This window comes from Lathyrus oleraceus, chromosome 1 (assembly GCF_024323335.1).
Source record: "Lathyrus oleraceus cultivar Zhongwan6 chromosome 1, CAAS_Psat_ZW6_1.0, whole genome shotgun sequence".
Lineage (NCBI taxonomy): Eukaryota > Viridiplantae > Streptophyta > Magnoliopsida > Fabales > Fabaceae > Lathyrus > Lathyrus oleraceus.
Genome location: NC_066579.1, coordinates 279,105,919 through 279,132,677, shown reverse-complemented (window position 1 = coordinate 279,132,677; position 26,759 = coordinate 279,105,919). Strand labels below are relative to the sequence as shown.

At 38.7% G+C, this 26,759-nt stretch overlaps 1 protein-coding gene across 1 annotated transcript; it reads right to left on the bottom strand.

Moving 5' to 3' along the window:
• Window positions 1-2,688: 2,688 nt before the first annotated feature.
• Window positions 2,689-24,846, bottom strand: LOC127103267 (uncharacterized). The gene is made up of 5 exons (XM_051040538.1): window positions 23,546-24,846; window positions 22,505-23,399; window positions 3,847-3,981; window positions 3,525-3,645; window positions 2,689-2,864 (listed from the first exon to the last, which is right to left on the bottom strand). The coding sequence occupies exons 1-5, from the start codon at window positions 24,844-24,846 to the stop codon at window positions 2,689-2,691; spliced, it is 2,628 nt and encodes an 875-aa protein (XP_050896495.1).
• Window positions 24,847-26,759: the final 1,913 nt, after the last annotated feature.

Here is a 26,759-nt window from a genome sequence, read left to right as displayed (position 1 = left end):
ATGGCCTATCAAGACGCATCACACTCAAATTGGGAACTTCATTCCAAAAATTCACCACAACCATTGAAGCCAACGTTGCAAGAGCATCTACCATCCGGTTTTCATCTCGAGGGATATGATGAAAGTCAACCTTTGTAAAGAAAGTTGAAATCCTCCTCGCATAATCTCTATATGGTATCAAACCGAGTTGATTCGTCTCCCATTCACCTTTGATTTGATTCACAACCAAACTTGAATCTCCATATATGTCAAGATATTTTATTCTGAGATCAATGGCCTCTTCAACCCCCATAATGCAAGCTTCATACTCAGCCATGTTGTTTGTAAACTTGAAAGTTAATCTAGCTGTCAATGGAAAATGAGTTCCTTGAGGAGTAATAATCAATGCCCCAATGCCATTACTTTATGAATTAATAACTCCATCAAATACCATGCCTCAAGGGGAACCAGGTTCTGGCCCTTCTTCAAGCAATGGTTCAGCATAAGCTTTCATCTTAAAGTACAAAGTCTCTTCGTCAGGAAAATCATACTGCACTAACTGATAATCTTCAATTGGTTGGTGAGCCAGATGGTCAGCCAAGACACTACCTTTAATAACTTTCTGAGATTGGTATTCAATATTATACTCAGATAATAACATCTGCCAATGGGCAATCCTCCTAGTTAAAGCAGGCTTCTAAAAAATATACTTGATTGTATCCATTTTGGATATCAATCAAGTAGTATGATTCAACATATACTCGCGCAGACGCTTAGCAGCCCAAGCCAATGCGGAACAAGTCTTTTCAAGCATAGAATACCGAGTCTCACAGTTGGTGAATTTTTTACTGAGGTAGTAAATTGTATACTCTTTCTTTCCAGATTCATCTTGCTGACCAAGAAACATCCCATACTCTCATCAAGCACAATTAAATACATGATCAACGTTCTTCCTTCAACATGCGGAGAAAAAACCAGAGGCTTTAGCAGATATTCTTTGATACTATCGAAATATTTTTGGCAATCTTTGGTCCAATCACACGACTGATCTTTCTAAAGAAGCTTGAATATAGGCACACATGTGGCAGTCATGTGCGATATTAATCTTGAGATATAGTTCAAGAGGCCAAGAAAACCCCTGGCTTGCTTCTCTATTTTGGGTGTAGGCATCTCTTGTATTTCTTTGACCTTGGCATGATCAATTTTAATACCCTTCTCGCTGACAATAAAGCCCAACAACTTACCATAACGAACACCAAACGTACATTTATTGGGATTCAAGTGGAGTTTGTATCTCATCAAATGCTGGAATAACTTCAATAAATTCTCAACATGATCTTCTTCATTACTTGATTTGGAAATCATATCATTAACATTAACTTCAATCTCTTTATGCATCATATCATGAAAAATAATGGTCATAGCTCTCTGGTATGTTGCACCAACATTCTTTAAACTGAAAGGCGTGACTCTATAACAGAATGTTCCGCTAGGTGTAATGAATGTAGTCTTCTCCATATCTTCAGGTGCCATCTTGATTTGGTTATAACCGGAAAATTCGTCCATAAACGAAAAGACTAAGAATTTAGCTGTATTGTCTACCAACATGTCAATGTGTGGCAGAGTAAAATTATCTTTTGGACTAGCCTTGTTCAGATCTCTATAATCAACACACATGCAGACTTTTCCATCTTTGTTAGCAACAGGCACAATATTGGCCACCCACTGCGGATACTCAGAGGTAACAAGGAAACCATCATCAATCTACTTTTGCATTTCCTCTTTGATCTTAACTGCCATATCAGGATGAGTCCTTCTAAACTGTTGTTTGACTGGCGGGCATTCTGGATTCAATGGTAATCTATGATCCACAATCTCATAATCTAACCCTGGCATGTCTTGATAGGACCAAGCAAAAACATCTGAATATTCTCGAAGAAGATCAATCAACCCTTCTTAGCTTCTGGACACAGTTGAGACCCAATCTTGACTTCCTTCACATCATCTTCGGAACCTAAGTTGGCCAGTTCAATCTTCTATTCGGATGGGTGAATTGCTTTTTCCTCGTGCTCAAGTAAACGAGATAGTTCATCAAATACTTCTTCATCATCAGTCTCTTCCTCAGCTTCAAACACAAGGAAATCAAAGTTTGGAGAGAGAGTAGGGTCATTGTATTTAATGGGTTTGAGAAACAACCTGCATAATGATTTGATATTTTAATTTTAGAGAAGTGAATTGTGATAAAATATTATGCAGATGGAAGATTATTATTTATTTATGTTTTTTTGTGATTACCATTTTCAGAAAAGCAAAAAGTAAAAATAAAACATCATAGATGTGGATGAATAAAATTGTATTTTATTGATGATAATAGAAATGCCCAACAATGTTCACTTCTCCCTTAGGCATAGGAGAAGGATTTTTCTTTAAAAATGAAAAATAAAATTACTTAGAGAGATGAATAATAGTAGGGACATAAATAACAACCCAATTGTTGTAAGTCTGGCCATGCGTCACAAAGTTGGCGCAAGCTTCGTCTTCATCATCACTGTCTTTGATCACAGGGGCTGAGTGTGGATCATTCTCATGAATGAATCCTCCACTTTGGAAACTCGGTTGCACATCTTCAACTTTGACGTTGAATGGTCGTAGTTGAAATCCCAATCAAGCCCTATTCTTGTTTTCGGTGATCTCTATCATACAGCCCCACTAATCAATGTTGCCAGCCTCAATAACCTTTTGTGCATCTTTTAAAGAAGACATGGGTTCCCCGAGTTTCTTTTCTTCAGCAATAGAAAAGGCTTGGAGCGGAGTTCCAACCACCTCCTCGGCTTCAACATATGAAAAAGATGATAAATGGCTTACCAATATTGCCTTCTCTCCACCTACAACGACAAGTTTGTTGTTCTTCATAAATTTTAGCTTTTGGTGTAGAGTAGACGTCACTGCTCCAGCTGCATGAATCCATGGCCTTCCTAATAGACAACTATAGGTCGGGTTGATATCCACTACCTAGAAGGTTATCTGGAAATCACTCGGACTTATCTTCCCTGGAAGAACCACTTCACCGATGAGAGTTTTACCAGAACCGTAAAACGCTTTAACAATTATGCCACTGTATCTCATTGGGGAGCCTTGGTAAGAAAGTCTTGATAAAGTTGATTTCGAAATCACATTTAAAAATTACCCATTGTCAACCAATACATTGGACATAGCGCCCTCCTTGCAATTCATCCAAATATGCAATGCCAAATTGTGATTTATGCCTTCCTTAGGAAGCTCTTCATCACAAAAGCTCAAATTATTGCATGAAGTAATATTGGCAACAATGTGGTCAAACTGATCCACAGTTAGATCATGCTCCACATAAGCCTTCTCAAGCACTTCCTACAGTGCCTTCCTATGTGCCTCAGAGTTCATTAATAGTGACAACACGAAGATATTTGACGGAGTTTGGAGCGGCTGCTCCACAACATTGAACTCACTTCTTTTGAACAATTTCAAAACTTCATCATCATCATTAGTCTTCAGTTTCCTGGATTCACCAGACCGACACACTGAAGTACTAACTGGATTCGCTACTGGAATCTCTGCCTTCTTACTTGTTACAACATTTTCTACCTCTTTCGGGAAAACCGGGCCAAACACACGACAACTACGGGTCACCTTTGAAATATCAGTAATATTCACCACAAATTCTACAACTGGTCGAGGAACCTCTTGACCATTTTCTATCATTATGGCATTGTATTGATAAGGCACAACTTTATCGAATGTATACGGAACAAGGCCCGCTAACCGTATAACTAACGGCGATACCGATCTGTTGACATTGTTGTTGTTGTTGCTATCAAACTGGATAACTACCCGTTGAGGGGTCTTAAACACAGGCACGGTTACATTCACATCATCTATATCTCTCGACTGTTGAATATGGATTACATTCTCATCCATCATCTTCTGGATATCCCTCTTAACAACATACACCCACCGGGGCTCACACTACAAATCGCACAACCATCATAGTCATGTTCACAGTCACTGATTAAACAAAGAGTCCTATGAATTTCCACCAGAGACCTACGAATACGTCTTACATAAAAAACTCGGAAATCCATGGACAGTCGTCCACCATGTTGACAGAAGCATTACCATGAGCAGGCAGAGGATTGGCTTTCACATTAGGTACTCTATGTAAGAACAACATTACATGTCTACAATTCATCTCTAAGGTTTTGATGATAACAAAGGATGAAACAAATTGGTACCCTAACATAATTTATCTAAGTGTGCAAGACTCTAATCGAAAGAGGATCAGATAGACATATATCTGATAATCATGTAAGTCCAGAATTACCACTTAGAAGATATTCAAGCATAGGTTCTGACTCTGAATAAAAGAAAGCGCACAAAGTTCTACGTAGAGAGAAAAATCAAACGCTCTGAATCTTAACAATGCACTCAACGGATCTGATGACTTTACACTATGGAGAAATCACTATCAGAAAGACATCAAGAACCTCTGAAGTCAATAAGCTTTCAGTAACTATCTGAAGATACACATGCTGAATAAGAACATCTGAGCTTCGTGTACTCTGACTCAGAACTATCACAAAGACTAAGCTGCGAAGTCTTCCGTTTTTGGTATGAATCTATTTTTGGAAGAGATTTCACGCGCTCCAAAATTTCTATGGAAAGGACAAAGAGATTAATGACAATAAAAGTCCATTATTGCCAAGATATCCATGATTGCCTCAACTAACGGTCTCTTTTCAAATCTATATAAAGACTGGATTATCTTCATACTAGACAACGAAGCATATACGAGAATACTACAAACAATTCACAATCTCTATTATTCTTGTTAATTTTTTTTACACGAGTTATTGCTCTAAGTGTGAAATATTTTTGTTCTTATATTGTGCAACTACTGCTTACCTAGAAGCACTAAGCACATTACTGTATTTTCATTACTTTTGAATATTCCTCAAGTGACTTGTGAAGTCTCTAAACTTGAGAGGGATAAGAGATCTTTATCTTCTTAGACGCTCTTTCTTGTAATCTTTCAAGATTAGTGGATTAAGTCCTTGTTAAAGGAGAAATGACCTTGGCTGGATGGACTGGAGTAGCTTTGAATTTCAAGCGAACCAGAATAAACTTATGTGTTAATAGCCTTATTTTTTGCGTGTGTTCATTTGCAAAAGTTTTTATTATCTGTGAAAACAATTCAAACCCCTTATTTCATTGTTTTTCTCTACCTTCAATTTGTATCAGAGCTTCGACTATGTTATTGATTTTCTAATCAAACACTAAACAGTGTAGAGAGATCAAGCGTGAGAAAAACACTATGGCCAACACCAATGAAGGAGACAGTTATAATGCGAAACCTCCAGTATTTGATGGAGAAAATTTTGATTATTGGAAAGACAAAATCAAAAAGTTTCTTTCTGGGTTATGAGGCTTACCTAGGGGACATAGTTATAATTGGATATATACCTCTTGTATCTGATGCTGGTATTTCTATTGCCAGAAATAAAATGATTGATGATCAAAAGCGTGATGTCAAAAATCACCACAAATCAAGAACAATCCTATAATGAATATGAAAAGATCACCAATGGGGAGACTGTTAAAGAAATACTTGACTCTCTAAAGATGACCCATGAAGGCAACTCACAAGTTAAAGAGATAAAGGCTCTGGCACTAATCCAGAAATATGAAGCCTTCAAGATGGAGGACGATGAAGCTATAGAGGTAATATTTTCTAGATTCCAAACTTTAATTGCAGGACTCAAAGTTTTGGACAAGGGCTACACAACGGCAGATCGTGTCAAAAAGATTGTCAGAAGCTTGCCAAAGAAGTAGAGACCTATGGTCACTACATTGAAGCTACCAAAAGATCTGAACAACATAAGCTTGGAGAGACGAAAACCTATAAGGAACAAAGCTCTCCAAGCATAAGAAGAAAATGATGACTCTGAAAAGGATGATTTTAATGATGATGAAGAATTATCCCTTTTAACCATAAGAGTTAAACAACTCTGGAGAAAAAGGAATAACAACTTTAGAAGACCAAGACCCAAGGGAGATCGCTCAGAATTAACTTCCAGAGGCAAACCAAACAAAGAGGTAACATGCTACGAATGTAAAGAACCAGGTCACTATTGAAACGAATGGCCAAAGCTCAAGAAAGACATCTCCAGAAGAGAAGGATTCAAGAAAGGTTCCTTTAAAACTAAGAAGGGACTCATAGCCACCTGGGATGACTCTGAATCTGATGCCTCAGAATCAGACTCTGAAGTAGAACAAGAAAATTTGGCATTTTTGGCTACCACATCTGGAAGCTCATCAAAAAGAGAATTTGATCCTGAAAAGGTATTTTCTGATCTCTCTCGCTCAAATATTGAATCTTGTTTATCTGAATCTTTAGGCTCATATCAGAAACTTCGACAAAAATTCAAGGCCTTGAAAAGGGTCCTTGAAGGAACCATTGAAGAATGTGATAAGCTTGAGATAAAGGTTTATGAATTAAAAGACGACATTCTAATTTTAGAAAGAGAAAGGGAATCTTCGAATAAACAATGTTTAAAACTTGAAGAAGCTTTATCTCAAGCCCCACAAACTTCTAACACAATCATACATGAATATGAAAAAGCTTTTCAAAAGTTTCTCAAGAATGGGATAGAAAGAAGCAGAATGGCTTCTATGTTTATGGAGTCAGTCAGAATAAGAAAATAGGAATAGGATATGACTATGCTAAAGGCAAGCAAATACCTTCTATAGATGAAAAACCTAAGTCCCCTTTCTCTTATCACCACACACATGCACAAACACAAAATTTTACTAATGCTAGAAAAACCAAATTTTCTAAAAACTCTGGGAGAACTAATCACGAAGGACCCAAAAGATTCTGGGTACCAAAGGATACAATAGTTTATACTGCAGATATCTTATGCAACAGAGTTAAAACACCAATCATGGTACCTGGACTCTGGATGCTTGCGACACGTGATGGGAAGAAGGCATATGTTCCAAAACCTGGAACTTAAAGATACTGGCTTCGTAGGTTTCAGAGGATCTGGAACTATTGGTAATGGAACTCTTCCCTCTATCTATGATGTTCTCTACGCAGAAGGATTAATGCATAACCTGTTATCAATAGGTCAATTAAGTGACAACGATTATGATATAATCTTCAATCAAAAAACATGTTAAGAAATTAATCAGAACAATGGAACAGTTCTTTTCACTGGCAAGAGGAAAAACAACATTTACAAAAATAATCTTTCAGATCTAAAATATAAAAATGTTAAATGTCTAATGTCTGTAAATTAAGAGCAATGGGTATGGCATAGACGCTTGGGTCACATTAGCATGAGAAGGATTTCTCAACTAAATAAACTCGAGTTAGTCAGAGGTCTACCTAAACTGAAGTTCTCTTCAGAGCCTCTGTGTGAGGCATGTCAAAAAGGAAAATTTTCAAAATCTTCTTTTAAAAAAAAAATGTTGTTTCTACCTCTAAGCCTCTGGAACTCCTTCATGTTGACTTGTTTCGACCTGTTAAGACAGCTTCAGTCAATGGAAACAAGTATGGACTGGTCATTGTTGATGATTTTAGTCGCTGGACATGGGTAAAATTTCTAAAGCACAAGAATGAGTCACACTCTGTATTCACTAGCTTCTGTTCTAAAGTAAAAAATGAATTTGACTCTAAAATCATCAGAGTCAGAAGTGTTCATGGTGGCGAATTCAAAAATAAGTTTTTTGAGGAACTTTTTTATTCAAATTGAATATCCCATGATTTCTCATATCCTAGAACTCCACAATAAAATGGGGTTGTAGAAAGGAAGAATAGGATGCTCCATGAAATGGCCAAAACCATGATTAACGAAACAAATGTGGCATGTGGCTAAGCACTTTTAGGATGAAGCAGTAAATACAATGTGCTATATTCAGAACATAATCTCTGTAAGACCTATTCTAGAGAAGACTCCTTATGAACTGTGTAAAGGAAGAAAACCCAACATTTCTTACTTTCATCCTTTTGGGTGCTCTTGCGTTATTCTTAATACTAAAGAACATCTAAACAAGTTTGATTCAAAAGCATAAAAAAGGTATTATGTTAGGATACTCAGGGCGCTCTAAGGGCTATAGAGTATACAATACATAAACCAAAATTGTGAAAGAATCAATACATGTCAGATTTGATGATAAGCTTGACTCTGAAAAGTCAAAGCTAGTTGAAAAACTTGTAGATTTGGAGATAACTCTTGCAGGTTATGACGAAAAGACTAAAGAATATAAGGAAGCTGAAAAGAAAAATCCATAAACAACTGAAATCTCAACTATACAGAAAATATCAAAAAATCGTCCAAACATCTCTGAAGATTTGATTCTGGGAAACAAGGATGAACCTGTCAGAAAAATGTCCACATTCAAAGTATCCGAAGAAACCCCTATGGGATTAGTGTCTCTGATAGAGCCTACTTTCTTTGATGAGGCACTTCAAGACAATGACTGGATTCTAGTAATGGAAGACGAACTGATCAATTTGCAAAGAATGACATCTGGGATCTGGTACCAAGGCCCAAAGGAACCCACATTATTTGAATAAGATGGGTATTTAGAAACAAACTAAATGAAAAGGGAGAAGTGGTAGCACAAGGTTACAGTCAACAAGAAGGCATTGACTACAACTAAATATTTGCTCCAATCGCCAGGTTAGAATTCATTCGCTTACTTGTGTCATTCGTTGTGAATCATTCCATCAAATTAGATCAGATGGATGTCAAGAGCGCATTTCTAAATGGTTATATCTCAGAAGAAGTGTATGTTCACCAGGTTTTGAAAACCCCAAATGTCCAAAACACGTTTTTAAACTGAAAAAATTTTTGTTTGGTCTAAAATAAGCTCCTAGAGCTTGGTATGAAAGATGATTTTATTAGGGGAAAGGTTGACTATACACTCTTCTGTAAAAACATTAAAAATGATCTCATGATATGTCAAACATACGTTTATGATATAATTTTAGGTTCAGCTAACCCCTCTGTCAAGAATTCTGAGTTAATGTAGGCAGAATTTGAAATGAGTTTGACGCAAGAACTAAAATTCTTTCTGGGAATTCAAATCAACCAAGCTACAGAAGCCATATACATATACCAAAGTAAATACATAAAAGACATTCTGAAGAAATTTGAAATGTCAGAATCTAAACCAGCAAAGACACCCATGCATCCAATCTGCATTCTAGAGAAAGAAGAAGTAAGTCAAAGGGTTTGTCAGAAGCTCTATTGTGGTATGATAGGCTCTCTTCTCTATCTGACGGCTACACGGCCAGATATTCTTTTCAGTGTATGTCTTTATGCCAGATTCCAATTGAATCCAATGGAATCTCATTTAACAGTTGTTAAGAGAATCCTAAGGTATCTAAAAGGAACATATAACCTTGGCCTAATGTATGAGAAAACATCATAGTATAGGGTCTCTGGATACTATGATGCAGATTATGTCAGAGACAGAGTGGAATGAAAAAGCACATCTAGAAACTGTCAGTTTCTGGGAAACAATCTTATATCATGGGCCAACAAAAGATAGTCAACCATTACACTCTCTACTACAGAAGCAGAATATATCTCAGCTTCATTATGCACTACTCAGATGCTCTAGATAAAAAACCAACTAGAAGATCGTCAGATATATGAGAGTAACATTCATATCTTATGTGATAATACTACTTCCATATGTTTAAGTAAAAACCCTATTCTACATTTCAGAGAAAAGCACATAGAAATAAAACATCATGTATCAGAGACTATGTTCAGAAAGGGGTAATTTCTTTAAAATTCATAGATACAGACCACCAATGGGTTGATATCTTCACAAAACCCCTTGCTGAAGATAGATTCTCATTCATTTTGAAACATTTAAAAATTAAAAATTGCCCAGGATGAATCAAACTTGTGCTTCTCTGAAATGGAAAAATAGGCTATAAACTTAACATCAGGTGTCTGAATCTGACTCTGATATTTCTACCAGTTAGAAGTTATCTGAATAACAAATCCTTAGGATCCAATCCCTTGGTATTCCTGAAGATCAGATAGATCAACATGTGGTCTCTCTTTCGTCTGACTTTGGATCTGTCGCAACCTGCGAAAAAAGGGAATGCGAAAAAAAAAAACTGGCGAAAAAAAAAGACAGAAGAGTCGCCACCGTGCATTATTTATCCCAAAGGAGGGAAAGGAAACGCTCGAAGTAAACCTGGAAAAAAAGGAAAGGAAAAGACAAGGTCTCGCAACCAGATCTTGGGTTCGGGAGTCGATTATGCGAAGGGAAGGTATTAGCACCCCTACGCATCCGTAGTACTCTACGGGATCCACTCTTGTTGTTCTCGTCTAAAGGGTGTGGGTTTATCTAATGTACTATTTACTAAAAGAGGGGTCAAAAGAAAATGACTCGCACGGATGTCGCGTCCACTGCATACGTATCTCATCTGAATAAGAGAATCAGAGTCTTCGTAGCTCGGCTACCTATGGGTTAGGGGGATGTGTGCTCGGTAAGACATTGCGTCTTATGCCTACGTATCTCATCTGGAATGAGAATCAGAGCAAACCGTAGTTCGCCAAACTACGGGTTAAGGGTTTGGATGAATGACGTTACTACGCAATCTACCGGATGCTCGACCTTTGGAGACTTACTCGCTTGTAGTAGGAGGAGTTAACGTGTTCTTAGGAGAAGAAAAATCAATGAGTTGTTGGTGTTTTGGGGATGCTCATGCAAAAAGGCAGTCCTAGATGAAGGAACCGCATTACCTTAATTGACATGCAAACGGGAGACTATACGAAGCCTAGCAATCCTATGGGGAGACGATTGCACCACACAAAACATGTATCTTAAAATAAACTACCAACAAGGGGGCTCAAACATACATGGGTAGGGTTTTAGTCAAGAGGGGTCATATCAACCTCGACAAACAAGCCATGGAAGGGTAATCAAACGAGCTCTTAACCACTGACACTGAACGTCAGGGTGAGCAGATCAAAAGGGTAATTAGGATAAGACCTCATAGCTCCTAACCCTGGACAGGGTGAGCTCATGACAAGGCGTGGGGGTTCAGAAAGATGGAACCCTCTCCACTGACCGACCGGACAAAAGATCTTGGGATTTTGCTCTGAAGCATCGACACGCAGTGTGAGCTTAAAGAACGACACACTAAATAACGGGGAATTGACTACTAATCCCTTTTATCCGTCAATTGCCTCTTCGTGGAGGTCTTTTAGCACTGGTGCCCCTTTTCGGAGGTCTTTTGGCACAAAAGTAAACAAACAAAATAAAACATTGCCTCCTATCGAGGTCTTCCAGCTAAGAAAGCGGTAAAATGCGGGAAAAATAAAGGGATCAAGAGGTCTACCGCACGGATAAAGATCCAAAGTAATAGCAGCTAAAGATGCAAGAAACCCAGAGATCTCTCAAGCTAGCACCATCAAAGAAAGCAGGTCAATACAGGTAATCGGAATAAACCTTCATATGGTATCCCACAAAAAAAGTGGAATACCGAGCAAGCTATCCCTGCAAGAGCATGTGAGCCCTCACAAAAACTCATCAAACAGGTTAGGGTAACAGGATGGAATTAGGAGAAAATAATGTCATGGCAAACACAAAACAGACTAGGTCAAACAGAAAAGCAACCGCAGTCGCGATCGCTACTGCGTCGCTTAGCGAAGGCTTGGCGAAGCCTCGCTACAGGCTCGCCTAGCGAAGGTGCTAGCGAACGCCTGTGGGTTTTGGGTTCTTCATCGATAACAGTCCGATCTCGGAAACCCCAAACCCTGTGGTCTCCATTTCAGAAATTGCGTGATTAAATATTCAAGGTATTGTTCTACACATTCATGCACATCTAAACCCACATGCAAAGCCTAACGATAATACCTCATACATTCAGATCATTCAAATTGAAAGCATAGAGGAATGGGAATAGGGTAAACCTGATTGGAGAGATCAAACGGAATTGAATCACTCGGTTGGGTTTGCAAAGCAGTCTGAGGGTTTATATGAGGTAGAATACGTTCTTTGCAGATGAATTCCCTTCAGTGTCCGGAGGTTGCTCTGAACTCTGTTAGCTCTTTTCTTTCTCTCTCTGATAATAGGAATAACATAGAATCCGGTTTTGTTTCACTGCAACTCTGAATTTATAACTTGATTTTCGTGACTTTGTGGGCTCAAAAGAGGGCAACTGAAGCCCAAAACTTTTCTGTTATATTTCAAAATGCGTGGGCTTCACCTAGCGAAGGATCTTCTCGCCTAGCGAGCATGACAGTTCCTTTCGCTAAGCGAACCACGCTGCTCGCCTAGCGAGCATGACAACTCAGGCACTGCTTTTTGCTCCTTCGAGATTAGCGCTTGGACTGAGGAATACACCCCATTTGAACCTGTTGGAAGTAACTCAAGTCTTTCCCTTGTGTTGACTGATCATCTAAATAGAAACCACAAAATGTCTTGGATGATATTCAAGCTTCTTGGAGCTAATTCCGATTGACATGATGAAATGCAATGTATCTAATTCTGATTGATAATGATGAAATGCAATGTGAAATGCTAAATGACCTAAAAATGAATGCATGAATGAGGAGGGCAAATTTTGGGGCGTTACAGGATCTTCTAGACAACTGTCTAGCACAAAACTCAAGAGACAGGCCTTTGAGATTTCCTCGAGTAATATGTTGATTTATGGATTAGACATCCATCATTAGCCATAATTAATTTCTCCCCTAGCATGTCAACTCATTTTTCTGTGCCATTATTTAATTATTGTTGCTTACCCTCATCTAAGGATATCGTTTTTTATGCCTAAACTTATGTATTTATATTTTCCGCACTTCACACTGTCGCGGCGGGATTTTTCACGAGATTAAGTATTGATTGAACTTAACCCGTTTGAAAAATATTTTAAATGCAAGAGTCGCCACCGTCTTTTATTTTATCCAAAAAGAGGAAGGGAAAAATAACGATAAATCCCTTTAGAGTTACGGGTTCGGGGGTTGGTTATGCAAAGGGAAGGTATTAGCACCCTCTACATCTGTGGTACTCCACAGGAACCTTTTTGCTTATGTTTATGTGAATGCTTTGCTTTTTTCGCTTTGATCGTTTGATTGGGGAGATGAGAAAAGAACTTGATTTTATTGCTTTTGGACTCGATAAAGTCGTAGACTTCATGCCTACGTATCTCCAAGGCGCAATGGAGAAATCAGAATCCACGTAGTTCTCCCAAAAGAAAAGGGGAAAGTCTGTTTTGTTGATTTTAGATTTGAACGAGCCTAAACCCTAAAGAAATAAATAAATGGGCTCATTACAGGAAAGCCCAAGAGTAAGCTTATGAGTGTGTGAAAAGGGTTTCTTAAACGGCGACCGTTGGAATCGCATCGGGTTTCTCTTTTTTTGGATTTTTCGATTTTTTAACGTAAAACGTGAACAATACGATTAAACACACAATACAGAAAATAAAAAATGCGAGAAAGTAAATTATTACAACACAGTTAGCTATGAATAGTTAGTATTACGAATAGTTAGTGGAGTTAATCGAGCTGAAACTGAAACGAAACGGTTAGTAACAACATAAACAAATATAAAAAAACAATATAAACATTTACTTTAGACAAAATAAACATTTGATATAAATAATTTTAATTAAAATAAACATTTAAACAAATAATTAATTTAACTAACATTTAAATAAAACATATATGCAAAATAATAATAAAAGATAAACAATATTTAGTACACAAAAGTAATATATATATATATATATATATATATATATATATATATATATATATATATATATATATATATATATATTTATTTATTTTAGACAATAAATATATAATAGACAAAAATAATATATATGTACATTTAGACAAATAATATATAGTAGACAAAGATAATATATATATATATATATATATATATAATATATATATATATATATAATATATATATATATTATATATTATATATATATATATATATTATATTTATTTAGATATATAATAGACAAAAATAATATATATATATATATATATATATATATATATATATATATATATTTAGATAAATAATATATTAAAACACATGTCGGCAAGCCGGAACTTTGCCGATTTCAGAGATAAGTGAAGAATATTACCTTGTGCGAAGAGGATGAACTTCTGATCGTCCAAATGATCGACCGAAAGCTGGAAACCGTCACCGACGCAGTGCTGGCTGCCTTCGTGAGTACCTGACTTCAACGTCGCTTTTTATCGGTGAAACGACGCCGGAATGAAATGAACCTTGGATATTTGTGACCTGGACTCAACGAACTTCAAAGATATGAAATCGGTTTTGTGTTTCGGTGAATAATCGGGACGATTTTGGGTTACCGAAAATGAAGAACAAGTGAAATACGGTAATGCTTTTGGAAAAATATTTCTTTTCAATTCTCTGTTTCTCTCACCACACGTTTTTTCCTTACTGATCCCTTCCTTTCCTTTTTTCTTACTAACAACATCTATATATATATATATTTAGATTACTTAAACAATAGGAAACCTAAAAAATATCTAACATAAATTAATAATATATATTTAGATTACTTAAACAATAGGAAACCTAAAAAAATATCTAACATAAATTAATAATATAATTTATATATTATATAATAATAATAATAATAAACTAATATAATATTAATCCTAATTAAATAAACTAATTAACAACTAAACACAATTAATATTAAGCACAAATAATATTAAACGGCACACGATTAAAATACGATAAAATCGAGCGACACGAACGCGATAAAAATGATGACAATTTGCACAGCAAAACAGACAAATTGATAAAACCAATAAACCAGTAAACCGGTAAACCAGTAAAATCAACAACACGACTCAAACAGACTCGATTAAATCACACGGCACAACACGTAATTAAATAAACAACCCTAGGCAATAATAAAATCAACACGACATCACGAAAACGCTGACAAACACAATCACAAATAATCGGACAATACGAAAACTCTAATATATTCGAAATACAGTCAAAATACCGACAAACAAACAATTAAATAGATAAAACGCACAAAACCTAATCGAAGCGATGCCACGCACAAAAGAGATAAGCGAGATAAATACGAGGCAACGATATCGGCCAGGTTTTGCTAAAACAACGAAATACAACACGGTAAGCAACGAAAACACATAAAACCTAATCAAACCAGTTGTCACGCGAAGTTTAAGAAATTGAGATGAATACGAGACAACGAGATTAATCAAGATGTGGTCAACAAAGCCAAAGTCAAATTTTGGGGTGCGACAGATGCCCCTATTTAATTAACTTAGGCCAGATAGACGGAGGCTATCGAATGGCGTAAGGTAATTAAATATGACAAACGCCACAAAATTTGACCGCAAATGGATGTATGCATGATGCAAAAGACAGACAGACACAGAGACACAGGAGTGCAAACTCTACTGGGGAAGGACATACACCGACTCAATGCATGAAGGTAAACACTGAGAATACTCAGCTGGGGAAGATTCACTACCTATTCATAAATGGAAAATAGGAGGAAAGGAGATATCGACTCAATGCTGACGATACATCACTATCTCATAGATGAAAGTTGGAAAAGATCAATATAACAAGAGTACTGATGTGACAGTACATTACCAACTCAAAGATGGAGGTAACAGAAAAGATGAATACCAACACAAGGATGAAGGTATAACAAGGGCATAATAAGAATCGAACTGTGTTAACTCATGGTTGACAGCTCACTACCCACTCATTGATGAGGTAAACAGGACATGCCAACTCAAAGTTGAAGGCAAGCTTCAAAAGATTGATAATAACACTGCTAGGGAAATCAAATTCCAACTCATTGATGATGGTGTAGATGAAGAATCAGATCTAAGGATCATTGTGCAGACTTACAGTTAAATGCACACTACCAACTCATTGATGAGGTAGACAGAGAAATGCCGACTCAAAGTTGAAGGCAACCACCGATTCATTGACAAAGGTGTTTAAAAGAATTTAGAACATATTCTCCTGGAGATGTTTATCATTACCGACTCAAAGATGACGGTGGAAGGACAAAATGAACCTAACTCATAGATGAAGGTACTCCATCAACTCAAAGACGAAGATGGAATCAGAAGTTATCTGTGCAGACTCAAAGATGAAAGCACACTATCAGTTCAACAAGGATCAAACATACCCTACTCATAGATGAAGGTACTCCATCAACCCAAAGACGAAGATGGAATCACAGGAAAATGTGCGAATTCAAAGATGAATGCATATTACCAGCTCAAAGTTGCAGGTACTTCACCAACTCAAAGACGAAGGTGGAATCAAAAGGAATCTGTGCTAAACTCAAAGACGAAAGCACGCTACCAGCTCAAAGTTGCAGGTAGAACCATGGAACTTTCTGTGAGGATGTTATCAACTCATAGATGGAGATAGTAATTAATTTATCCGAGGGATAACAAAGGTTACCACTCATGTATGTAGGTAACTCAAGTTTGTAACGGGTACCAACTCAAAGATGAAGGTATAAAGGACTTGGACACAATATCTGTCATGTCTGTTTTACTGAATGAGAGTCACAAAGACTATACTGTTGCCTTCTTTTACTGGCAATTTCTGAGCTTTATCTGGAGACACGAGGTTCAAACTAGGATAGAACTTAGAATGAAACGGTCAAACAAGACTTCAACTGAAGAGGAATGAACTCATCAGGATTCACAACTGAAACAACCATCTTCCACGAGGCATAGATCTCTGTGGGGAACATGACCAATAAAAGGTATTTTGCTGCTTATGAGGATACTCTATATGGAGAGATTGACTCAACCCACAATATAAACAAGGAAACAAGGTGCATATGAATGCAAGCATGATATGTCATAGATATGCATGAATATTTAGTAATGAATGCATGATGGACAGACAAAACTAGGAATAACTAAAAATGTTAACAGCTGCATAAGGACTTGCTGGAGATTTGCACTGAGACTCGCTAGGGAGTAGTACAAAGACTTGCTGGGGAATTGGTACAAGAGCACCATATCCAGGTTTCTTTAAAAGTCTGTCTCTGCTGAGGAATCCGTAGAAGAATGGAGATGCCTTCTACTTCAAAAATGCAGGAGATTCCCTGTGGTTCTTGAATTTGTGAGGTACATGAGGATTGGACCTTTCTGAGGACTCCGCTGGGGATACAAGGTGTTATCCTCTGGAAATAAGATGATATTGTAAGAGAAGTCCTGCAATTCTTGAATTTGCTGATAATGCAGAAGGGATTATTCTTCTGGAAGACTGCGCTGGGGATAAAGTCCGCTGGGGATAGGTGGTATCTTTCCAGGGAATAAGAATATAGGGGATATCTATCCTTGATTTTTTTGCTTTAATTATCATGGAGACTTTCTGTATCTGAAGACTCTGCAGGGGATTATGGTGTCTGATATCTGGTTACGAGATCTTTCCTCTAGGAGACTCTGCCGGGGAACAGTGATGTCTGACCTTTGAATATAAATGAGAATTCAGGAGAAATCCTGCAATTCTTGAATTTGCTTAAAATGCATAACACATTCTTCTTTTACTACAAAACATTACTGAGGCGGAGACATATCCTTCTATTGAATGGACAGAGAACAACAGGAGATTCCCTGTAGTTTCTGAATATCAACTTTCTTCACTCGCTGAGGGATGGAGACCTCTGTATTACTCCTGCTCAGGGAAATCAAATCTTCCTTCTCATCCTCTGCTGGGGACATTGCTGATCCCACCTTAATAAATTACTGGGGAAATACCTGTAGTAATCCCATAGGCCAAATCTGTAACTTAAAACCTGGATCAAAGTCTTCATGATCAATTAACCGGGGAGTCTTCATGATCAATTAAACTGGGGAGTCTTCATGATCAATTAACTGGGGAGTCTTCATGCCCCAAGTGAAGGGAAGAAACTTCTTGAAATATTTCTTGCATGATCTCTTGAGGAAAACTAGGAAGCATAGCTGGGGATATCCAGAATCACAACCTCTGCTGGAGAAATATTACTGCCAAGACACCTGTGGAGATTTTTTCATCATATACATATAAGGATAGTAATATGAACATGTCTAGTTGGAATCACATGATTTCAGAATTACTGGGACCACATGTCTCAATCCTTTTATTGATGTCCACAAATCAAAATAAATAATCTTTATATTTTTCAAAAACTGTTTTTAATTCAAAACTTTTGTTTCAAAACATATCTGTCAAAGTAAAAGAACTTTCGTAAATTGAAATGAAAATTAAGAGTGCCAAGAAATATAGAAAGGCTCAAATTGATTTGATAGGATGGTAATCAGCCAACAACGTGATTCCATAGATCTTTACAAATTGGAAAATGGTAATTTCGTGGAAAAAGGGTACGTTGAACTACAATGACATCATTCTCTCTTCCACTTTTGACCTGTATTGCAGCCTTGAGAAAGTTGGAGAACTGTTGAAAATATTCTGATACTTCAATGATCTTATCTCTGTTATGCAGTTACTTGCCTGAAATCCCTAACTTTTGCCTAGATTGCCCTTTCGGGTTTTCAATCTACCGGGATAATATTCTCTTTGTTTTTTTATGTCTCTAATTTCTGCTTGGACCGCCCTTTCAGATTTTCAGTCCACCGAGACGCTCATTTTTGCGTAAGCCGCCCTTTTGGGTTTTCAACTTAGCGAGCTGTTCTTTTCATTTTTTAGGCGAAGTATTTCTTGACTGCATCTGTATTCACGGGCCGTGGAAGCTCTTCACCATCCATGTTTGTAAGAATTAAAGCACCGCCTGAAAAGGCTTTCTTGACAACATAGGGTCCTTCATAGTTAGGAGTCCACTTGCCCCTAGAATCATTGTGAAATAGTATCATCTTCTTGAGCACAAGGTCACCCTCTTTGAATTCTCTCGGCTTAACCTTCCTATCAAATGCCTGCTTCATTCTCTTTTGATATAACTGTCCATGGCACAAGGCAGTCATTCTTTTTTCTTCAATCAAATTCAACTGATCGTATCTGCTTTGACTCCATTCAGCCTCTGACAACTGAGTTTCCATTAGTATCCTCATTGATGGAATTTCAACCTCTATCAGTAACACAGCTTCCACACCGTATACAAGTGAAAATCGGGTTGCCCCAGTTGAAGTACGGACTGATGTTCTATATCCGTGTAGTGCAAAAGGCAGCATTTCATGCCAATCTTTGTAGGTAACAACCATCTTTTGAATGATCTTCTTGATATTCTTATTTGCAGCTTCAACTACCCCGTTCATCTTGGGACGGTAAGGAGAAGAGTTGTGATGCTCGATCCTGAAACTTTCACATAATTCATCCATCATTTTGTTGTTCAGATTGGAGCCATTGTCAGTGATGATCTTGTTTGGAAGGCCATATCGGCAAATGAGATTATTTTTGATGAATCTGACCACCACTTGCTTTGTCACCTTTGCATACGAAGCTGCTTCCACCCATTTGGTGAAGTAATCAATTGCCACGAGAATGAAACGGTGTCCGTTGGAAGCTTTGGGTTCAATCATACCGATCATGTCAATGCCCCACATTGAGAATGGCCAAGGAGCAGAAATCACATTCAAAAAGGTTGGTGGTACATGAACCTTATCAGCGTAGATCTGATATTTGTGACACTTTTTTACAAATTTGTAGCAATCTAATTCCATGGTCAACCAGTAGTAACCAGCTCTCAACATCTTTCTTGACATAGAGTGGCCGTTTGCATGAGTACCAAAGGACCCTTCGTGAACTTCTTTCATCAACATTTCTGCTTCCTTTTTGTCAACACATCTGAGTAAGACCATGTCATAATTCCTCTTATAGAGCACATTCTGATTAAGGAAGAAACTGCCTGACAATCTTCTCAAAGTCTTTTTATCTTTTTCTGTTGCTCCAAGAGGATACTCCTGAGTCTGAAGGAAATGCTTGATATCGTGGTACCATGGTTTATCATCAAAACCGGCCTCAGCTGTAAACACATGTGCTGGTCTATCAAGTCGCTTGATCACAATTACGGGTAGGAAAACCCACTTGATACATTGAAGACAACGTAGCTAGAGCATCCGCCATATGATTCTCATCCCGAGGAATGTGATGCAATTCAACCTTGGTGAAGAAAGTCAACAATCTTCTTGCATAGTCTTTGTATGGGATCAAGCAAGGGTGGCGTGTTTCCCATTCTCCTTTGATCTGATTGATAACTAACGTTGAGTCACCATAAACAGTAAGATTTTTGATGCGGAGGTCAATGGCTTCTTCAAGACCCATGATACAGGCTTCATATTCAGCAATGTTGTTTGTACATTCAAAGCAAATTCTTGCCTTGAAAGGAATATGAGAACCTCCTGGAGTGATAATGACTGCACCTACTCCATGTCCATAAACGTTGGAAGCTCCATCAAATACTAAACCCCATTGAGAATCTGGTTCAGGTCCTTCTTCAGGAAGTGGCTCTTTACAATCTCTGGATTTTAGGAACATGACATCTTCATCAGGAAACTCATCCTCATTATCATCGTGATCTTCAACGGGTTGGTGAGCAAGGTACTCAGCCAACACACTGCTCTTGATAGCTTTCTGGGTATGATACTCAATGTCGTATTCTGATAACAGCATCTGCCATCTTGCAATCTTACCAGTGAGTGCAGGCTTCTCAAAAATGTACTTGATTGGATCCATTTTGGATATCAACCAAGTGGTGTGACTTAACATATACTGCCTCAATCTCTTAGCAGCCCAAGCCAATGCACAACATGTCTTCTCGAGTAAGGAGTATCGTGATTCACAGTCAGTAAATTTCTTGCTTAAGTAGTAAATGGCATGCTCTTTCTTTCCAGTTTCGTCTTGTTGACCCAGAATACAGCCCATAGAATTCTCAAGCACTGTCAAATACATAACCAACGGTCTTCCAGCAACAGGTGGTAACAAGATAGGAGGCTCCATGAGGTACTCTTTGATACTGTCAAATGCTTTCTGACAATCCTCTGTCCAAACACAATTCTGACTCTTTCTCAGCAATTTGAAGATAGGTTCACAAGTGGCAGTCATGTGAGAAATAAACCGGGATATGTAATTCAATCGTCCTAGAAAACCTCTCACTTGCCTTTCTGTTTTTGGTCCGGGCATCTTTTGGATAGCTTTTACTTTATCTGGATCAACTTCAATGCCTTTTTGGCTGACAATGAAGCCCAAGAGTTTACCTGACCTGACGCCAAATGTGCATTTGTTCGGATTGAGGCGAAGACGGAACTTCCTTAATCGTTGAAACAGCTTCAATAGATCCACTAAGTGACCTTCTTCTGAACGAGACGTCGCGATCATGTCATCCACATAAACCTCAATCTCTTTGTGCATCATGTCGTGAAAGAGCGTTGTCATGGCTCGCTGGTAAGTAGCACCTGTGTTCTTCAACCCAAACGGCATCACTTGATAACAGAATGTTCCCCATGGTGTTATGAATGTAGTTTTTTCCATCTCTTTGGGAGCCATTTTGATCTGGTTATACCCGGAGAATCCGTCCATGAAGGAGAATATGTCAAACTTTGTTGTATTGTCTACCAACATGTCAATGTGAGGCAGGGGGAAATCATCCTTTGGGCTTGCTCTATTTAAGTCACGATAGTCGACACACATTCGTACCTTCCCGTCCTTCTTAGGAACTGGCACAATATTTGCTATCCACTCTGGATACACTGAAGTGGCAAGAAAACCAGCATCTATTTGCTTCAGAACTTCTTCTTTAATTTTGACGGCCATATCTAGATGTGTTCTTCTTAATTTCTGTTTGACCGGTGGACATTCTGGCTTCAAAGGTAGCTTGTGCTCTACGATGTCAGTGTCGAGACCAGGCATATCTTGATAAGACCAAGCAAACACATCTACATACTCTTTCAACAGGCTGATCAATTGCTCCTTGACCTGTGGGGATAACAATGCTCCAATTTTGACTTCTTTCACATTTTCTTCCGAACCCAAGTTGACTGTTTCCAAAGGCTCCTTGTCTGGCTGAATAGTGTCTTCTTCATTTTCAAGCTGGCGGGCGACCTTTTCTGGAATCTCATCCCACTCTTCCTCTTCAGCTTCGAATACATAATGTTCAAAGTTGGGAGAGGGCATGATGTCATTGTGTTCAACGGGTTTAAGTAACCTGTACAAACAATTGTTTTTAGAGGACTGACCATGACATGCAAAAATGTGTTCTTTTTAAGGTTTTTTTTTGTGTTACCATTTTCCAAAAAAGATGAAAAGATAAAAGGACACAAGTGTATAGGAACACAAAAGATCTTTTTCATGGATAGTACGTTTTTGACAAAAGTGCCCATTTTACAAAATTAATGCTTCGCGCTTTGGGCTAAAGCGGAAGATTTTTGAAAACTGAAAAGCTTAATTACTTTGATATGTGGACACAATGTGGGATGTCAACTGCGGTCCAGTTCTTCATAACTACTCCTGGTGTCACAAATCTGGGGCCTTCGTCTTCTGTCTTTTTCTCAAAAGTATCCTCTTCAACTGCTACCATGTTGATAAACCCACCGCTGTGAAAGATATCTTTGAAAGGTCGCACCACTGAAGTCTGCACTTGTTTTCCATCAACAAAGCCTAATCCTGCATGGTTAACGTTTTCTGGCAACTCTATCACCTTGCCCCACATTTCTGTAGGACGTGTCTTGGCAATCTGCTGGGCGTCTTTGAATGACGCGATTGAACCTTCACTTTTCTTGTAATCATCGATGGTCAGGGCCTGAAATGGAGTTTGAACAGCCGTCTCGTCTACTTCTATCACACTAAACGATGAAAGGTGGCTAATCAGCATAGCCTGCTCCCCATTAACCGTCACTATTTGCCCATTCTTGACAAACTTTAACTTTTGGTGTAACGTGGATGTAATGGCACCCGCCTCATGAATCCATGGGCGTCCGAGCAGACAGCTATAAGCTGGCACTATGTCCATAACCTGGAAATTGATCTGGAATACGTGTGGTCCAATACCAATAGGCAAATCAACTTCTCCAATGACTGTTTTTCTTGATCCATCGAACGCTTTCACAATAATTCCACTGTGCCGCATTCGCCCCCCTTTATACTTTAGCTTCAACAAGGTAGACTTGGGCATGACATTCAGAGATGAACCGGTGTCAATTAGGATATTAGACAAAGAATCCCCTTGAAAATTGGCTGAGATATGGAGAGCGAAGTTGTGATTCTTTCCTTCTTCTGGCAGTTCTTCATCACAAAAGCCTAAGCCATTGCATGAAGTGATGCTTCCTACAACATTGTTGAACTGCTCTGCTGTTATATCCTGTTCTACAAAGGCTTGATCAAGCACCTTCAGTAGTGCTTCTCTGTGGACAGCTGAGTTCAATAATAAGGACAGGATCGAGATTTTTGACGCTGTCTGTAGCAACTGATCTACCACTTTGTAGTCACTGAGCTTGATAATTCTGAGTAGTTCATCTGTTTCTTTGTCAAGGGTTGATTGCTTGTTTACCCTTCTGCTTCTCTTGTCACTGGTACCACGACTACTGGATCATTCTCAACATTTCTACTTGGGATAACCGGCGGAGCGAACACGCGGCCACTGCGCGTCATTCGGCTATTTGCTGCGATATTGGTAACTGAGGCTAAGGTTTTAATCTCGACCTCTTTACCGTTCTCAATAATAGTTGTTGCATAGCGGTAGGGGACCGCTTTATCTGAAGTGTAAGGCATTGGGCCCGGAGGGAAAATCACCACTGGCTCCCTCGGATGATAAGCTATCTCTACTTTCTCTGGAATGTTGAAGCAAGGAATGATGACATTCACCTCTTGTTCTTGTGATTCTGGAAAACTCACTTGTCTAGAAATCTGAATCAAACCCTGATCAAGGACGCCTTGCAAATCATCTTGAATCTTTCTACAACCTCTTGAATTGACTGAACATGTACCACATATCTGGTGGTCATGTTGGAATAGACCATGAGCACATAAAACAGAATGAATTTCAACCAAAGACTGCTGAATCTCCTCTATCTTCGTAACACGTTGTTCATTGAGACAAACTTCTATATTATTCACTGATGAAGGACCATGACTTGGCATTGGATTGTCCTTCACATTGGGACCCATGTTCTTGAAGGTCAGGATACCTGCTCTTGTCAACTTCTGTACTTCCAACTTTAAAGCAAAACAGTTGTCTAAGTCATGACCTGGAGCATTCTGATGAAAGGGACAAGATACCTCTGGCTTGTACCACCAAGGTAGAACTTCTGGTACAGGAGGTCGTGGTCGTGGTTGCACAAGGTTTTTAGTGATCAAAGCTGGATACAATTCTGCATATGACATTGGAATTGCATCAAAATTGGTTCTTCTTTGTTGCTGTGGTGGACGTTGTTGTAACTGATGTTGATGTTGTTGAGGTTGATGTTGTTGCTGATACTGAGTATTCTGTTGGAAGCGCTTGGTACGCTGCTGAGGGTATTGGACTTGAATTGGAGCGGAAGTGATTACTGGAGTCACGGCTGCTATATGTTGGTGTTGGGAATGGTAAGGATAATTGATCCTTCTTGGATGATTATAGGACACAGCATTAGTTTCTTGTTCCTTCTTTTTCATAAAACCGCCGTACCTCTTTGCCCCGCTTGAAGATGAACTTCCTTCTCTAACTAGACGTCCTTCTCGAACTGCTTCCTCTAAACGGACTCCCATGTTTACCATGTCAGTAAAGTCTGTAGGAGCGCTTGCAATCATCCTCTCGTAATAAAAAGTATCAAGAGTCTTTAAGAACACTTTCGTCATCTCCTTTTCTTCCATAGGTGGAACAACCTGTGCTGCAATTTCGCGCCACCTTTACGCGTATTCACGGAATGTCTCCTTTTCTCTTTGTTGCATGGACCTCAACTGATCTCGTTCTGGCACATTATCAAGGTTGTATTTGTAATGTTTGATAAAAGCCTCGCCTAAATCATTGAAAGTCTTGATCTGAGAACTGTCTAATCCCATATACCAGCGTAAAGCTGCACCGGTAAGGCTGTCTTGAAAACAATGAATGAGCATCCTTTGGTCGTTGGTGTACATTGACATCTTTCGCACGTACATAACCAAATGGGTCTATGGACAAGAACTTCCTTTGTACTTTTCAAATTCTGGTAGTTTAAATTTTGCTGGCATCCTTACGTCTGGAACCAAACACATATCATTTACATCTCTGCCAAACAGTTCTTTCCCACGAAGAGCTTTTATCTCTTTTTGTAATTCCGCAAACTGATCCTGGAATTCATCCATTCTATCATTGAGACCAGGATCCTCACTTGGGGTAGGGCCGTGATAGACAGGTTCTCCTAGGTGAGGAGTATAGTGAACAACGGGAGGCATATTAGTGAAGACAGGAGCATTTGGTGGAACGAACTCTTGTTGATATCTATCTTGATTAAGATCCCTGGGTATTTCCCAAGGACGGGATGCTGTGATGGTAACAGAAGTGACTGGGACAACGTTGATTTCTGAAGCGATGACTGTAGTGACGGGTGCTGCTGTTGTCTGATTCTGAATTTGAGGTTGATTCTGTGCCGAAGTCTGTCTTGAATTATGAACTTGAGCCCTAGCCTGGGCTTCCTCTGCTTGTAGACGGGCGGTTAACATTTGGTTGCGCATCTCTGCTGCCTGTGCTTGCGCCTGGATCTGTGCATCTTGTGCTTCGGCAACCTGAGCTTGTGCTGTTTGAAGTTGAGCAGCTTGGGCTGCTTGGTTTGCTATCAATGTCTCGACCATAGCAGAAAGGCGGTCAACCTGAGCTTTCAATTCTCGGTTCTCGTTATCTGTTATCTCCATTCTTCTTTTGTAGTTGGCTCTTGTGTTGTAATTATGCGTCAGCTTGAAATGGATCTGCTGGCGGGAAGCAACTGTTAGAAGACTGGACCAAGACAGACAACCTGTATGCACGTGATGCATGGATATGCAAAATGAATGATTTTCCAAGGAACTCTAAGTGAATGAAAAGATAGAATTGCAAACATTTTTGATAACAAAACAAAATTTTTCATTTTAAGCATTTTTATCAAAATATACAAAGTTATCAACCCAAAATACAACCAAGAAAACCATTTAAGGACATGTGTCATCAGGACGAGCATAAACAAGTAGGAGTTGTCCTTCAAGTCTCTCAATTCTTTCTTCATAGGCCTTCTGCATAAAAGCTTTCTCCTTCACCAAACTGTCTACAAGACCTTTCCATGCACCTGAGGACTGTGGAATCTGGGAGTAATCTGTTGTGCCTGAGGAAAATAAATCCTCTTGCACCCTTGGACGTTTACCTGCACGATCTTCTCCACTTTGCTCCTTTAACTCTCTCTGAAGTTCTTCATTTTCCATTTCGAGCACCTGGGCCTTATCCTTACAAGCGTCTCTCTCTTTCTCGACCCTCTCCAAGGTGGCTTGGAGTTCTTCTTTGTCATCTAGCGGAAGGTAGGGGGTCTTCAACGGAGCGGGTTTGATAGGATCATGATGTGGGTATGGCATTTTCAACTGTATAGCTCTGGCTCTGATCCACTGGAGGTACGGCTCATAGGAGGTACAATCTTTCTTACCCAATTCAAGTCTCCCTTTGCGACAAACACGATGCCAAGCTCTTACTACTCTCTCTTTCATGGTAGGGTCCTCCTCATTATCCCTCAAGAAAATACCTTCTAAAAGAATGTTAGGAGGCTTGTCCTTCATAGGGTAACCGA

What these genes read in the sequence shown, in the direction of transcription:
- LOC127103267 (XM_051040538.1), bottom strand. Translation starts at nt 24,846, where the DNA reads ATGGAAGAAAAGGAGATGACGAAAGTGTTCTTAAAGACTCTTGATACT. An exon ending in CCAGATTTGTGACACCAGGA is followed by an intron (nt 3,982 to 22,504) that starts GTAGTTATGAAG and finishes TGCGATTTGTAG; the next exon opens with TGTGAGCCCCGGTGGGTGTA. An exon ending in TACTTCAGTGTGTCGGTCTG is followed by an intron (nt 2,865 to 3,524) that starts GTGAATCCAGGA and finishes TTGTCGTTGTAG; the next exon opens with GTGGAGAGAAGGCAATATTG.